Source organism: Chlamydotis macqueenii, chromosome 12 (genome assembly GCF_036417535.1).
Source record: "Chlamydotis macqueenii isolate bChlMac1 chromosome 12, bChlMac1.mat, whole genome shotgun sequence".
Lineage (NCBI taxonomy): Eukaryota > Metazoa > Chordata > Aves > Otidiformes > Otididae > Chlamydotis > Chlamydotis macqueenii.
Window position 1 is genome coordinate 15716240 of NC_141567.1, and position 14910 is coordinate 15731149.

General features: G+C 44.3%; 2 protein-coding genes across 5 annotated transcripts in view; one reads left to right on the forward strand and one right to left on the reverse strand.

Moving 5' to 3' along the window:
- Positions 1 to 1683, forward strand: part of BBS4 (Bardet-Biedl syndrome 4) — a 44960-nt gene extending 43277 nt beyond the window's left edge. For all 3 annotated transcript variants that reach the window (XR_015259825.1, XR_015259826.1, XM_086756854.1), the window contains exon 16: positions 389 to 1683. Coding sequence is in view for 1 of the 3 variants with exons in the window: in XM_086756854.1 (XP_086612980.1) it covers positions 389 to 393 (5 nt within the window). In the remaining 2 variants the exon portion in view is untranslated. The remainder of the gene's footprint in view (positions 1 to 388) is intronic.
- ADPGK (ADP dependent glucokinase) lies at positions 1058 to 14595 on the reverse strand. 2 transcript variants are annotated; one of them, XM_086756856.1, is made up of 7 exons: positions 14345 to 14595; positions 12108 to 12333; positions 11334 to 11396; positions 10951 to 11071; positions 9055 to 9251; positions 8064 to 8162; positions 1058 to 7065 (listed from the first exon to the last, which is right to left on the reverse strand). In XM_086756856.1, exons 1-7 carry the CDS (start codon positions 14557 to 14559, stop codon positions 6517 to 6519), a joined length of 1470 nt encoding a protein of 489 aa, XP_086612982.1. In that variant the 5' UTR covers positions 14560 to 14595; the 3' UTR covers positions 1058 to 6516. The 2 variants fall into 2 exon arrangements, with proteins under 2 accessions (XP_086612982.1, XP_086612981.1); XM_086756855.1 differs by having other exon boundaries at positions 1058 to 7068.
- Positions 14596 to 14910: the final 315 nt, after the last annotated feature.

Genomic DNA, 14910 nt, shown 5'->3' on the forward strand with positions numbered 1-14910 from the left:
AAATATGTAATTACAGTTGGGTAATAAATAGAACTGCAATTCCCCTGGGTATTGTGACGATGGCATTTGCATACAGTAAATTCACAGTATCTTTATGGAGAGCTTTTTAATGCTATCTAATGGTGAGAATGAGACCAGGCTGCTCTTTCAACTGAAATTAAGGGATTTTTCAGCAGGACCATACTAAGTCATTTAGGGATTTTGGAAACCACTCCTTATGTTCCAAAACTTGTTTCTGGCATCAGCCATAATTCTAATCATCTCTTTTTGCCTCATAACTGAAATCTTAAGTTAGAAAAGAATAATGATCTTCATTTCTAGGGAAGTAGAAACCATCTGCTTTAGGACTTTTTTTTCCCTTTTTAGAAAAATGTTTATCATTAAACAGGTTAAATCATACCACTTACAAGGCAGACTGCAGAAAGACTTCCTCACAGGAGAGAAACTAGAAGACACTCAGACAGCAATGCCTGGGCAGCAAGACCTTGTTTCAGCCAAGAGCAATGATCTCTCCATCCAGCAACGTGTATTCAACCCAGACAACTCTGGTTTTGAGGTCCCTGAGACAACTGGATGCTGATTTATGATACCTGCCCTGCTCCTGTATGTGATCGGGCCCAGCTGTGGTCACTGACAGGCAACACTGAGCAAGGTGGACCTTGGGTCGTACTCAACATCCTGTTCTTGCTTAAGATGTTAAAAATTTAGACTTCCCCACTGGGAAGTGGGTTTTGGTTGGCAAAGCCTCTTCTACAGGGACAGACAAGCCTCAGTGCTGAATGAAGGAAAACAAACTTTACTAAAATAATAAGCTCCACACACAAATGCACTACAAAAAGAGCAAGTATTATAACAAGTAGTTAATCTGCTAAGACTTTTATATAATAGAAAATGCAGTTCTGCTACAAGGAAAGCTTTACCACTCTCTCAAACCAAACTGCACAAAACCCAGTGGTTTTTAATGAAAGATACAGGTGAGATTTGAACCCAGTTTTACCTAGGCTGCACTGACTAAGGAGTAGCTTTCCTGAGACGTTCATAGGGGAGGTTTTCAAGGTGGTGGTTTTTTTGTTTGTTTTTTATTTTATTTCCGCCACTCGCATTTCATGGGATCATTCCCTCTTATCTGCCAGCATTTGTATTCTTCAGCTGCCTTGAGCTCTTCTCAGCAAAGGCTGATACCAGGCTCAGCTTTCAAAGCAACAGCGAGCTGTTCAGAACAGACGCCTTTCCAGGCTTCTGGCACAGAAGGTAATGGCCACATGTGCTATTTCCTTTCCTGAGAGAACATCCTCCCACTAGAGTCTGGCTTAATAACTCCCTGAGAATTCAGCCTGATCGGCGCTTAGGATCCACCTGAGATATTACGCAAGAAACTGCTCCATCTGTTATCGAAAAGAACTTCATCTGACATCTCTGAACAGCCAGAAGAACAATAATTTCTGTCTCTAAGATAAAAAAGCTTTACTAAAGAGCTTAATCAGACTCAGTGTTGCTGAAGCAAAAAGCCGACAGGAGTGATGACAGCAGGCCAAGGAGTACACTACGCAAAAGAACTTGTTGCAAATAGGTTACCTCTGCCTCACTCAAACTTTCAAAACAAAACGCAAAGACAACCTTTAATATTCCCATTTTTCTCTCTGGTAACCTCATTAGTGCTTGAATAAAGAATGTGAGACAGTCTTTGTGGCACCTGTTTTAGCTGGTTTTAACCAATGAGGCTATAGACATGTATTTTTTTTAAACATTAAACTACTACTTTGGTGTGATCACAGATTTAAAATGTAACTCTATGCTTTTACTAAACAATTAATTGCACTAGAGAAGAGGATAATTAGTATGCCTTGAAACAAACATTCACATTCAAATACTGATTTAAAGCAGGACACAAGAATGATCCAACTAAAGCCATAAAAATGTAAATTCAGTATTTTCTTCCATTTTTATACTGTTCTTCCAAATGTGCTAAGAAGCTTGACGAGTTTCCTTACACCAGAAATAGCACTGCAGCACACTGTGTGACACAAGTACTTGACAGCCCTGCATCAGAACAGATTGCTCCAAGCACGTGTATCAGCAGCCCGTGCCAAGTATCAGTGCAGAGACAGTTTAGTTGTTTGCTCGTTGACAACAGCATCAGCTTTCACCTGAGTTCCAGGCTCCAAAACAGAGCCCAAGAGCACAGAGGTTTAAACAACTTTTAGGGTAACTGTAAAGAGTGACGTTGCCTTGTACCATTCTCACAAAAATAATCCCAGTATTCATTTTAACTTTTTTCTCAGGACATGACTAGAAGGGTCATCCTATGGCATGTAATTCCTGATAATTCAGTACATCATTACAGAATAATAAAAGCCAACCACAAGTAACATCTATTTCACAGTTTAAAGATCCATTTCTTATTTCTGTTGTTGTTGCTGGGAGGTGTGCTACAGAGGTGGCTACAAAAAGCAACCCCTACCCTAGGCTCACTAATCTTAAACTTGGGCAGATGGTAATTGATGGCAAATACATGTGCACTGGTGACTGGTTTCCATCAGGTTTTGGAACTGGATCTAGCGCTCCGCTGCTATCCAAGCTTGGGATTCCAGTAGCTGAGAAGTGGAGTCAGGATCTAAAGCAACATCTAACATGGGTCAAAGCAGCTGATGAGGTCTTTGCGAGAGGTAATACATAAAGGGTAAGAAGGAAAATTTCAGCACCATTTCTGTAAAAAGGAGCTCATGAGAAAAGAGTAAACTTAACCAGATCTCACATAACACAACAGGTGATAACCAAGAAACACAGAAGTAAAGAAAATAAAGTAATTCCTTAGCAATGCTGTGAAACTCCTCTGGAGAGAAAAAAAAATAATAAAGAGCCTTTCAACTGGGAAGAGTTGGATTTGGGATAGGCTATTCCATGGCCAGGTAGCAAATCGCACAGCACCACAGGCACAGCAGAGAACAGAGAAGGAACTTATCCTTTCAACGTCTGCCAGCCTCCTGTGATTCATGCCTCTCAATCTACCACTTGACATTCAGTAAGCAACATACATAGATGGAAAAGATACGAAACCCAATGCAATGCAAGACAAAAAACCAAAACCAACATGGCTGCAGTGGCCACAGGCACACAGAAGTGGAAATATCAGTGTGCCTAAGTTTTATTGTCTAGAGAGCTGCTAGCTTACTGTCACAATGATGAGCTCATCTATTGCACCTTCAGCAAACTGTGTGAAAAACATTTCCAGTGGAAGCCCTTCTGTTCAGGAGCATGAGGCTAGCTGAGGTTTGAGTCATCCATCACTCTGGATTTCAAGGTATGAGTAACAGATGAGAACAAACAATTTCTAGAGACAGAGAGGATCGGGGGAGAGCAGAGATCATTTCAAGCCTGGTTTTGAAACTTTGGTATTTTTCCAATTTTTCTGTTTCTTCATGGTGAAGAGAGATCTGAATATTTATAATCCCATAGATAAATTTGCTTAAAAAAATCTCTCACCTACCAAGGACTTTTGTATTTTACAAAAAAACCCCCGAACTAACAAAACAACAAAAGCCACAATCATTAGAAATGTCACTAGGTGTTTTTCCCCTATACAGACCAAAAAACCCTACTAGTGATTTCCATTTCTGTTGTTCAGCAAGGTCTGTTAAAGACAAAGCAGCTTTGCTTTGTTGTCACTGTGGTAGCTGCACAGAGATGTGGGACAGCCTACACGTGCAGAAGGATTTCAAGAGACTCCGCAACCCTTATTGTAACGAAGTTTGGAAGGTAGAGGGAAGTTAAGCACATCATGTTCACAGCATGTGAAACACGATGTGAAGACAGGCTGCTGGGTCCTGCCATTCAATTCCATTTTATTATCATACAGATTGTTTCAAAACTTCCTCAGGGATACCAACAGCATCTCTGATTAACAGGTCACGCTTGTTACGAATTATCCTTGGTAAGTGAATTTGGTGACCAGGAGCACCCTATACGCCTGATCAAAGCAGATGCACAGACAGAGCAGCAGTCCAGCCTACTGTCATTTGAGAGGTGACTCACAGCGCCAGGCATTCACAGCGCTCCGGCAACAGACCAACGAAGAAATACTGCATGGTGAGAAAGAATAGGAGCAGCAAGGAGGAGGAGTTAATAATAATAATTAGGGTTTAGCTTTTAGGACCAGATGAATTCTAAGCAATGAACTCCTATTTCATACTTGTTTACAACAGTTATTTATTCAAAGTAGTTTTTTTTTTTTTTAAATAAAGTAATTTAGGCCTGTAACACTCCTGCTAAATCCAAGCGTAACTTACCCTCAGACAAGTTCTGTTAGTGCAGTTATGTGATTTTAAATGGCCATAAGGCAATGCCAGTCCAATCAGCCTTCCATCCCTGCAAATGTTTTTGGAAGAGAGAAGTGAAATACAGCAGCAGGACTGTTGCTGGTGACAGCTTGTGTGTATTTAGTTTTGTTTTGTTTCCAACTCCAGAATCCACACAGCTTGGCCCAGTGTCAGGAAAGCGAGACCGAGCAAAAGCAAAGGATCAGTTCTCCAGCTGGCAGGATGCGTGGCCTTTGGTGGTCCTAGGGGTGGTGTGCCAGAAGGCTACGATCTAAGGTTGCAAAATAACCTTGCCAAAAGCCTCAGACCTTTTAGATGGATAAAAGGATAATTTTTTCACTTTTTCTATAGGAAGACTAAAGCAGAATAAGTCCCACACTACAATTTATCAATAATTTTTTAAAAATCTGGATAGAAATACTTCTAGTCTTAAGAAGATCCCGCACAGAGAGAAATGCTGAGACTCAACGGGAAATCAGGATGGGATAAGCTGCAAGAAAGCATAGCACTGGCTGTATTTCTGCTCCAGTACAACACAGAAGACTGCTCAGAGGGAAAGCAGAAGTTAAATATACATTGACAGACAGCATTGTGTGTTAAGTCAGTGCAAGTTACAACAGCTGTCAATTTTCATCCTTACAGAGCATCCATGATCGTATTTTCCAACAGGAAAACATCGTTGACAGCAATATGACAGTGTTACTGAAAAGGATCACTCCAGCCTGATCGATACAGACTCTCCTCCCCTCCATTCAGATGCAAAGACTGACCTAAAGTGACCTTCGACAAATTCCAGTACAGCACAGGCTTGCACAGACATGCTGATTGCATTTAATCCAGTTATACTGGAAAAAACGTGTATGATAAGCTATGCAAATACAGTTGAAGCTCCTGGAAGCGGACAGAGGCAAAACCATGCTGGAAAGAGACAAAAAAAAATGCTGGTGCTGTGCAATCCATAGTGTGCAACTACGAAGAGGAAAAAATATAAGCAAAGTATGTAACAAAGACACATGATTCTATTTTTTTTTTCATTTCAAAGGCTGTCCAGAGCAAAGAGACTGTCAGTGACCTAGTCAAAGGAAAAAAAAAAACCAAAACAAAATCAAACACTAAAAAACCTGTCCTCACTTCAGTCTTACCTGGAAAATGCTGTCGCAGCATTTTAGCATCTAGAAAGACTTTTCCTAACACATTAATCCTTGGAATGGAGGTCAGGGAAAAAGACAACTGTGCAACTGTTCTCAAAAAACAAAAAGAAAATAGTCTCCACCACTCAATAGCTTTTCTGTAAAATGCCAGATAGAAGCACCCGCTGTTAGCAAGGAACACCAGCTGTGAGCCCCCTGGCTGGAACTCTTGGTATTTTGTGTAAAGCAAACACAGGTACGTTTTGTGTTTTACCTGGCAAGAAGATAAAGCTGTCACCCAAATATAAACCCTGATTATCTTCACTTCTAGTTCCCAAAAACTAAGCACAGGCTACTGTGGGTAGTTGAATACCTTTAGTCACAGAGACAACAGATACCCAAAATAATCTACGCAGCCTTGAGTCAGGTTTGCTCTGTGCCTTTCAGGAGTAGGTACAGGGTACATCACATTTCGGGGCTCTGGCTCCCTCCAGTGCTGGGGACACCGAGGCTGAGAGGTAATGTCATCAGTAAAAGATTTCATCATCACACCAAGCAAGCAGAAGGTTTGCTCTTGCCATGTAGCAATGTGCTGTGAGGAGATAATGCAAGAGCCTTTTATTTTTTAATTTATCAGAGGCGAGACAGGGACGAGCGTGGCTGTGCTCTCCCTGGGATCCACTCGCAGGAAATCCTCCTGGCTGCCATACTTTCCAGCACTAACAGACAAGACCCATTCAGAGTTACAAACAGCAAACCTAGGCCAAATGGGGATTTTTATATCCGTTTCCCTCCCCACATGCTTAAGACAAAGCAGAGCCAATTTTCACATTAAATACTAAAACCTCTGCACCTAAACGTGAAGCAGTCGACTCACTGCCAGTGACTGGAATGTATTTGACAGTTTATACCTGGAATTATTCTTTGGTTATTTTTCAGTTATACCCAGAGAACACACCACACCCCAATTCTGTTCCTATTCCTTTTCACCACTGGCTGAAATCCTACTGAGAACACCATGGTTTCTCAGACACCGTACAGTATTGGAGAAAAAGAAGGGTCTTAGTCTTCTATTGAGGATATACTTCTGAATATAGCAGTCCTTCAGCTGAAATAGCATCCCCAAGTCCCACGGTCCGGACAGGATCTTTACACACCAAAACGGGAGTGAAATGGAATGAGATGCCTTCTCTGTGCCAATGCACCACTGGCTCATCTGGATTTAAAGAGATTTTGGAAGGTGTCTCTATCTGGGAGGTCACAAACTCCAAAGGAGCTTTAAGAAAGACTTTGCTAGTATCGATGGTTTCAGTCGCGCAGGCCTGAGTCCCTGCTGCTCGAGCTCCGGCAGCCACAGCAGCAACCTGGTTGCCCCAGTACCCATCCACTGTGACAAGGATATGATAGGCCAGGGTGTGGAAGTGGATCCGCGTGAGATCAGAGGCCCGCTCCGCTGTCTTCCCGTGCTCCTTCAGGACCCAGAAAAGGATGTCGCTGACTACACCCACGTCGGGAACTCCGTTCCAGGAAGCGAGGGAGGCGTGGGGACCAGAGGCAGACTGTGTGAGGAAGAGCAGCTCCTGTTCATTCAGCCCAATGGAGTTCACCAGGGGAAAGACCTGCTAACAGAAACACAAGAGCAACAGTTTTTCCCTTCAGAGAGAAAATCAGTGTTTGGTCTTCCTGATTCAGGGTACTGTTTTTACAATACTGTGTTACTAGCTCTGTCACCAGCGTGCTCAGTTTCCTGGAGAGATGCAGGCCAAAGTCACTGCACAAGCTTCCCCAGCTCAATAAGTCTGCAAGAATTACTTAGCCAAGAGAATATTTCATGCCAAGGGTGCATGCTCATTTAGTGCAATTAATTTTCTAGACACACACTTTGACAGTAAGGAGTAACAAAACATCAGATTCACATCAAACACTCAGAACACTGAGATTAGGGCTGTGTCAAGCTAAGCAAGGAACCGTCAGGATGTGCAGGAAAGAAATTCTGCAAAGAAATCAAGGGGGTTTTAAAATTATAAACTCAGCTCAAATTCAAATCCTGTTTTTTCTAGAAATCTGCGGGCCTGCTACATCTAAACCAAAGTTACTTGTATTTGTGAAGTTGTGAGTATTCTCCTGGGTCACCTTCCCCTCTGTGATTGCAAAAAATCCTTACATCAGAGAATAGAGCCCAGCTGAGTTGCACGGTATTTTTACTGAATACAGTTGCTGAATAAATTCAGATCTGCAAAAAATCCTTATTCCTTGCTGAAAACGCTCTGATGATCAACCGAGAGCATTGTAAGATACCTCCTAAATGAAGCTTCCCAGAGAGACCTATCTAAATTGGATGCTTTCTCTGAGCTAAAGAAAACAAATCTGTCCTCTGCTAAGCCACAAGTCATTACAGTTCTCCTTCACTGCACAGAGGAGACTCTGGTAAGCTCCACAGAGAAAACAGAAGCATTCAGAATGCAATAGCAGACATTTAACCCATGTTCTCAATTTCTCTCCAAATGGATAGCCCTAATTTTAAGTTTTCATTTCTATATTTATCTACCGCTCTGTGCATTGTGATACTGAAGAAAAGGAAACTGATAAAAAGAGCATGTCTTTTCATTTTCGTTACCTGATGCATAATGTTGCTCATAAAATCTTGATCAGTCATACTGGCCAGCTCCAGGTGTATGGGAATGTCAGTAGGGATATCAGAGATGGAGGCCACAGCCTACACAGGTACAGGAAAAGAAAAAAAAAAAAAAAAACAACCAAAAAACAAAACTCACCCTAAGCCATATATTCATTAAGAAACAGAAGGAACCAAAGGAGTTTTAACTCAGAAATATACATTCTTTAATCTTCTCATGTATGCATTTAAACACGATTCCAAATGAGATATTTGACAAGTGCCAGAATGCACTTCTAAGGGGAGGAAATAAAAACTATGTCTAGTTTTTATTTTCAGAATTTTCAGAATCTCAGAGCAGGAAACCTGTATCTAACCCTAATCTGCTCCCAACTCAGCACTTTTCTGATGTACTAATCCAGAAACCTCACAAATCTGAAGCAGCTGTAGAACAGCTTATCTCAGAACAGAGGAAAAGGAAGAAAAAAAAGAAACCAAAACCACTAGTGCATTGCATCAGGAAGGGCACTCAGCTGTAAGACAGGCAATGACCTATAAATAAAAAGAAAACTTGGTGTAGCTCCTTTGGGCTCAGATGAGCAAGCTACCTCTTGGATTATCTAATACAGATGCTGCTTGAAGAATGCAAGTTTTGATTATAACCTTGATCATCTTAGTATCTGGGATAGAAAAAGTGTAATTTAGCCACTTGATAAGCTCCAGTAACTATGTCAACGGACTCCAGCCAGACAGCCAGACCATACCTTTTTTCCCCTAGACAACCCACTGAATCTAAGAAACATTAGTGTTATAGGATTAGACTTTTGTCATTCCTGCAGTTCACATTCTTCTTTCAGCATGCAATACTGAAAAGATTTGCAGGAGATCTGAAGACATAGCCTAATTACAAGTTCAAACCTGGGAAACCAAGACTTTGCCACGGAGCCCTTGTTGGAATGGAAATTAAGGAGATACTGGTGTTCAAGTATCTTACCTCCAGAAGTCGTCTCTGCCGCATCTCCTTGCTCTGGCCTTCCATCATGTGAAGTCCTGAAAGTACCACAAGATCTGGCTGAAATTCCTCCAAGCTGGACACAAATGCTTCCAGCATATTTAAGGCGCCGTTTGATAGGTCATGGGAGAAGATAAAGCGGTTGGCATTGGGTGCTCTCACTTGTCCCCACTCTTCACCTAGGGTCAAACAAACAGAACCAAGTTGACTCAGAAGAGAAGCAAATCAAACCACTATCTGGAGATTGTTTTGGGATGTCCTGCTGGAATCCAAAGGCACTATTTCACAGTGTGGCTGTGCCCAATTAACAGCTGCTGTCAGCTACAAGAGAAGTCTTGCTCTTTTTCTCAATCATTCTCTTCATTCACTCCCTCTGTCTCACTTAGATGCTTGTCTGATCAGAAGGAAATTCAATACTTGTTTGTTTGGTTTTGCAAGCTTTGTAGTGTTTTAATCAGTTGTACTAGTTGATCATGCAATTAGGTGAGTCACAGCCAGCTCAAGCCAAACAGCTGGAGTGTGCAGGATATGCAGAGGGAGGGGAGACCTCCCCTTTGGGCAGCAACCACCGGTTAGCCTAACTCACAGCGTATTGTGAAGGTACACCCTGAAAAATCTCACGGCTCTTACTGCCCCTGACTGCGCAGCTCCCAGAAATGATCTGCAGAATATGGTTGCATCAGTGCTATATGTGTAAATAGTTTTATTCTTGGATAAGATCACAAATTAAATGGGCTCTATCTGCAGGACAGTGAGCCATGAGAAAACAGGGGAATGACAGCGAGCTTAGAGAGGATACAAATTACACCAGCCACAGTCCAACCGCCAGCCCTCTGCCAGCTCTCCCCATCTGTATACACGTCTCTGTTCAGGCAGCAGGCAGTGCCTTGTGCCAGTTACGACAACTGGACAGAAAGAAATGTAAGGGAATAAATAAGCACAAGTCACGAAGGGCAACTTGAACAGAAAGCTCTTGAGACACAAGCATTTAGGGGGCTATTACAGGCAGAATCTCCACCTTAGAACCAGCCTGCATGCTTCTTCACTCAGCTCTCCCAGACTGTTTTCTGGTTATAGAATCATAGAATAGTTTGAGTTGGAAGGGACCTTTAAAACCCATTCAGTCCAACCCCTCTGCAAGGAGCGGGGACATCTCCAACCAGATCAGGTTGCTCAGAGCCCCATCCAACCTGGCCTGGAATATTTCCAGGGATGGGGCATCTACCACCTCTCTGGGCAACCTGTGCCAGCATTCCACCACCCTCACTGTAAAAGAAATTTCCCTTATGTCTAATCTGAATCTACATCCTTCTATTTTAAATCATTACCCCTTGTCCTATCACAACAGGCCCGGCTGAAGAGTTTCTCCCCATCTTTCTTATAAGCTCCCTTTAGGTACTGGAAGACCACTACTTATACTTTGGAGAACATGACCAGCATTTGTGGAAAAGCCGCTAAAACAGCATCAACAGCCATCAGTGCTGCCTCCTCTTAAGGTATAGTCTTAGGGCAAAGTTCTGCCTAGGACAAAGCTCCTCAGAGTTGCATCAGGAGGGCAGTTCTCACCTGAGAACAGAGATGCTGAGAAAAGGAGAAATCATATACTAATGTATCATCTAATCAGCATGAGTTCATATTTACAGTAACCATATTACAAAGGAAAAAAGTTTCAAAAGACTTTTAGATGTCTGTTCACCTACCACAGCTCCCTGAAGCACAAGGAAGTACTGGATTAGCCCAGTGACAGCTGCCAGTACTGATAACTTACACAGTCCTTCTGGAATTAACTGATTCAAAACAAAAACCCCAACTTTAAAACCAGGACTATCTGAGTGATGTTCAGGATTCCCATCTAACATCCAGCCTTTGGCAAGGTACCTGCTTGATACTCCAAGATAAGATGGAATTCATCTCTTTCCTGCATGGATTCAGGTGGCACAACCACATTGTCATCAAGCAGTTCATGGAGTTTAGGACCAACTGGGCCACAAAGGAGGATCTAGAAAACAAGAAAATACAATGAAGGATCTGCTGCCATGTCCCCTGCCACCATTTCAGTGCATTTAAGCATCACTTAGACTATTGATTTAAAAAAATAATAATTCAATTTTTAAAAATCAGCTATGCTTTTCAACTTGTAAAGCCAACCATATGTTCCATCATAACCTAAGAAATAACTACAAGATCCCCAAAATCTACAGGGAAGCAACGTGAGCCTCATTAAAAACAAGTGAATAGCATGAAACTTTTGGAACACATACCTTCAGGTCTGGATTTGTTGCAAGCTTCTGACCAATGAGAGCAGCATTTCCTCCTACATAAAGCTGTAAAACAAACAAAGGCAGGTATGGGCATTCCCTTGCTTTGACAGCTTTATACAAGCTTAGTTCTCAGTATAGGCTGGAGATTTTAGCTTTTTAGAAAAGGGTCTAGCCTTACAGAAGTTTATAGAGCTTACTGGGGCCGAAGGCTAAACAATTTTACAGTTCTCTGTGAGATCTCAACAAGTTTGAGTGTTCTCTGACTTTTTTATCTAAATATTCTCCTTCAGGTAACTCACTGTGTACAAATCAACTCATCCATATCATGAACAGCCCCTATCTCTGCAACTTTTCTGTGACAGTTGGTAACTAGTGGTTTTTTAACAAGGCTGGCAAGCAGTCATTTAAAAATGCAACAATACTTCGTCCAGTTTGAAATAAAGGTTAAACCTGCTACCTGTGCCCACATGAAGTGAGCGGAACTGTGGAAGTTCCTTCAGGTAAGAAAGGTCAAACTTTCAAGTAAGAAAACTCCCGTGTGAACTTTGAAACCAAAGACTGAAAGCCTTCGGGCTCTGGAAAGTAGTGAAGGGACAGACCATTCAAAACCTCAGCAGGTGCAGAGTTTTGCAGAAAGCCGTTAACACTCTCAAGCTATGGCATAGGTTTCTTTCCTAAACAATCTGCACTCTCACTACGGAGAACAATAGTCACCAATGATGCAGAAAATAAGAAACGCACTTCTCAAAGCTTACCTTCAGGTGGAAGACATACCTGTGCACCAGGGTACTCGGAGGCTGTCTGCGCAATGTGATGGAAAGACTCGGCATCGCTGAAGAAGCGCTCAGCAGCTGCCCCTTTTTCCATGAAGTGAGTGAATGCTTCTTTCAGGTCCTGTCTGGAGTTCAAGACCGCGTGATTCTTTCCATCCCCAGGTTCAAGACCGAGCGCCTCTAGCAACTTCACACCGGACAGAACCACGTCTACGCATGCGTTGACGCTGGAAGAGAGAAGGAAAACGCATACTGGGAAAACCACACGTACCTTAGAGCACTTGTGAGACAATACAATGAGATCACTTCCCAGCCAGCGATGTTTGCTGGTCGCAGCCCTCATGCTAAGGGGGAAAATAACCAACCAAATGAAAAAAACCACAAAGGCATATGAATTTCCTGAAATTCTCTACTGAATCAAGGATCCAAATAATCTATAAAACTTTTGCAGGATCTCCAGCTTGCTCTGTGTCTATCCACACAAAACGCCAAATGCCGATGCCTGCTTACACATCAGCGTGAAATGCACAGCCATTTAGTGTTCCTCCTTACCAGTGACCTGCGTGATTTGGGCCACAACACATGAAGGCTGCATCTTATAAAATAAAGGACATTTAAAACGCCAATGTTTTTCACTACATGAGGTAGCCAGCTCATATTCTGTCAGAAATCCTCTGCATTGCGCGTCATCTCATACACTAAGGAGAGAAAAATCCCCTTGCACAGCAGAGAAAAGAAAACCAAAGAAACAATAAGCTCAAGCGGCATTTTAGCCCCAAACTCACTGTGGCAAAAGGTCAGCAATCTTATATTTTAATGAATCATTAAAGATGCAAGGGGACATAAACCAAGTCATAGTTCTTTCCAGGGAGACACCTCTAATCATCTTCCAACTGTCTGTCTTCTCCCTTCCTGCCACTCCTCTGCTAACACACTTCATGCTTTTAATAAACTCCCTCAACAGCAGGGATATGCTACTAATGAACTGCTTTTGCTGTTGAACTTTGGGGCCCCGTGTGTGTGGTGTGTGTACGTACGTTATACACAGTTGCTTGAAACCTAAGAAGAAAGCAAGGAATAAACCAAAGATAACTGGCTCTTTTTGAGTAAAGGCCATGGCAAAAGAGAGGACTAAATGAGGCACCACAAAACCTATTTTGTCATATATTCATGGGAGAAAGTTTGCATCAACCATAACACAAGAGCAAGACAGACTCCAACTAACACTGCATCGGCTACACAGCTATCGAGATGGAGGAACTTCTTCCAACACTTGAAGGCCAAATCTTCTGGTCCAAGTCAAGTTATCCTGTCACGTCCTTATATTTAAAAGTGAGTCAAGTGCTATATATAACGGCAAGATTAATGGTCAGACTTAGAACCAGCATTTAAGATCAATGTGACATTCCTGAACTTTCTCCTCGCCCTCTTTCCAGTCTGAAAAGAGAATGGGTGTTGGATTTTGGTTTAAGACACACACAGGTGTCTTAACCATCTCTTGCTTTCTCCTCCCCCTTTGGCCCTCATCTCTCTCCTTTGCATCTCTGCCTTGACTCAGTTAGTTCCCCCCTATGGTGAAAGCTTCACCCACTTCCCCACTTTACCAACTCGTCTCTTATATCTATTTATTGCTGGATCGTGCTCCCCAATAGCCACCTTCCTGGGGATGGGCCAGCAGCTTCAAGTCCCTCAGACCCCACAAATGAATTTGTTTTATAAGCAAGCAAGCTGAGGATAAGGGCTCCGGAGTCAGGCTTGCCAACTAGGTCTGAACCACACAGCACACTTAAATCACCGGTATCTGAGTTTTCTGGACCATTAATCCCCTCAGCCAAGGTCCACCACTGACTAAGCGACGCAGCGGGCAGGTGCTGCACTCATCGGGGAAAAGTCTGGAAAACTACAGGCCTGGAAAATTAACAGTGCGGTTCCATGAAGAGGCCGGCGCTCCAGCGAGCATCCAGCCGCCTCGGCGCAAGGTCTTACGGCGCCTCGTGCTCCACGATGGCCTGAGGCCTCTCCTCCTGCGGCTGTAACTCACCGAGCAGCTTCCAGCCGCAGAGCCATTCCGGGAGGCTGACGGGAGGCGGGAGAGCCCCACCCGGCAGGTGAGGCCCAGACACGTACGGACATACAGACACACGGACACACAGCCCGCCCCAGGGGAAGGGGCGCCTCCCCCGCCCCGCCGCCAGGGGCGCCCTTCCCCCTTCCCCGCCGCGCGCTGCCGGCACCTACCCGACGGCGACGCGCGCCCATCCGCGGGCCGGGCGGACGATGGCCGCCTGCCAGGCCGCCACCATCCGGTCTTCGAGGGAGCGGGCGCGGCGCAGGCCGCCCAGCAGCGAGGCGGAGAGCTGCCGCAGGGCCGAGTGGGGCAGCTCGGGGCCCAGCAGGCAGAGGTAGCCCAGCGCCAGGGCCAGCAGGCCCACGCACACCGACCGCTGCCACATCGCGGGGCGGCCGCTCCTCCCCCGCCACGTCCGAGGAGGGAGGCGAGCGGCGGGGGCCTCCTTACGCCGCCTCCGTAGCGCCCCGCCCCCGCCGGCCGCCAGCTGTCGTAAAGGCGCTTCGGGAATCGAGGCGGGTCCTACGCGAACGGCGCGGCCGCGCTGCCTGCGCGACTTACGTATCTCTAGGAGGTACGGCTGTGCCGCCTGCGTAACTGAGCTACGGGAATAGGGCGGGAGACGGCGGGAGCGCGCCGGCGCCTCGTGAGGGGAAATGGCGGGGGCCGGGTAGCGACTTCGTCGGGGGCATCGAGGTGTCTCGGGGTCTCCTGGGGACAGCGAACCCCGGGAGAG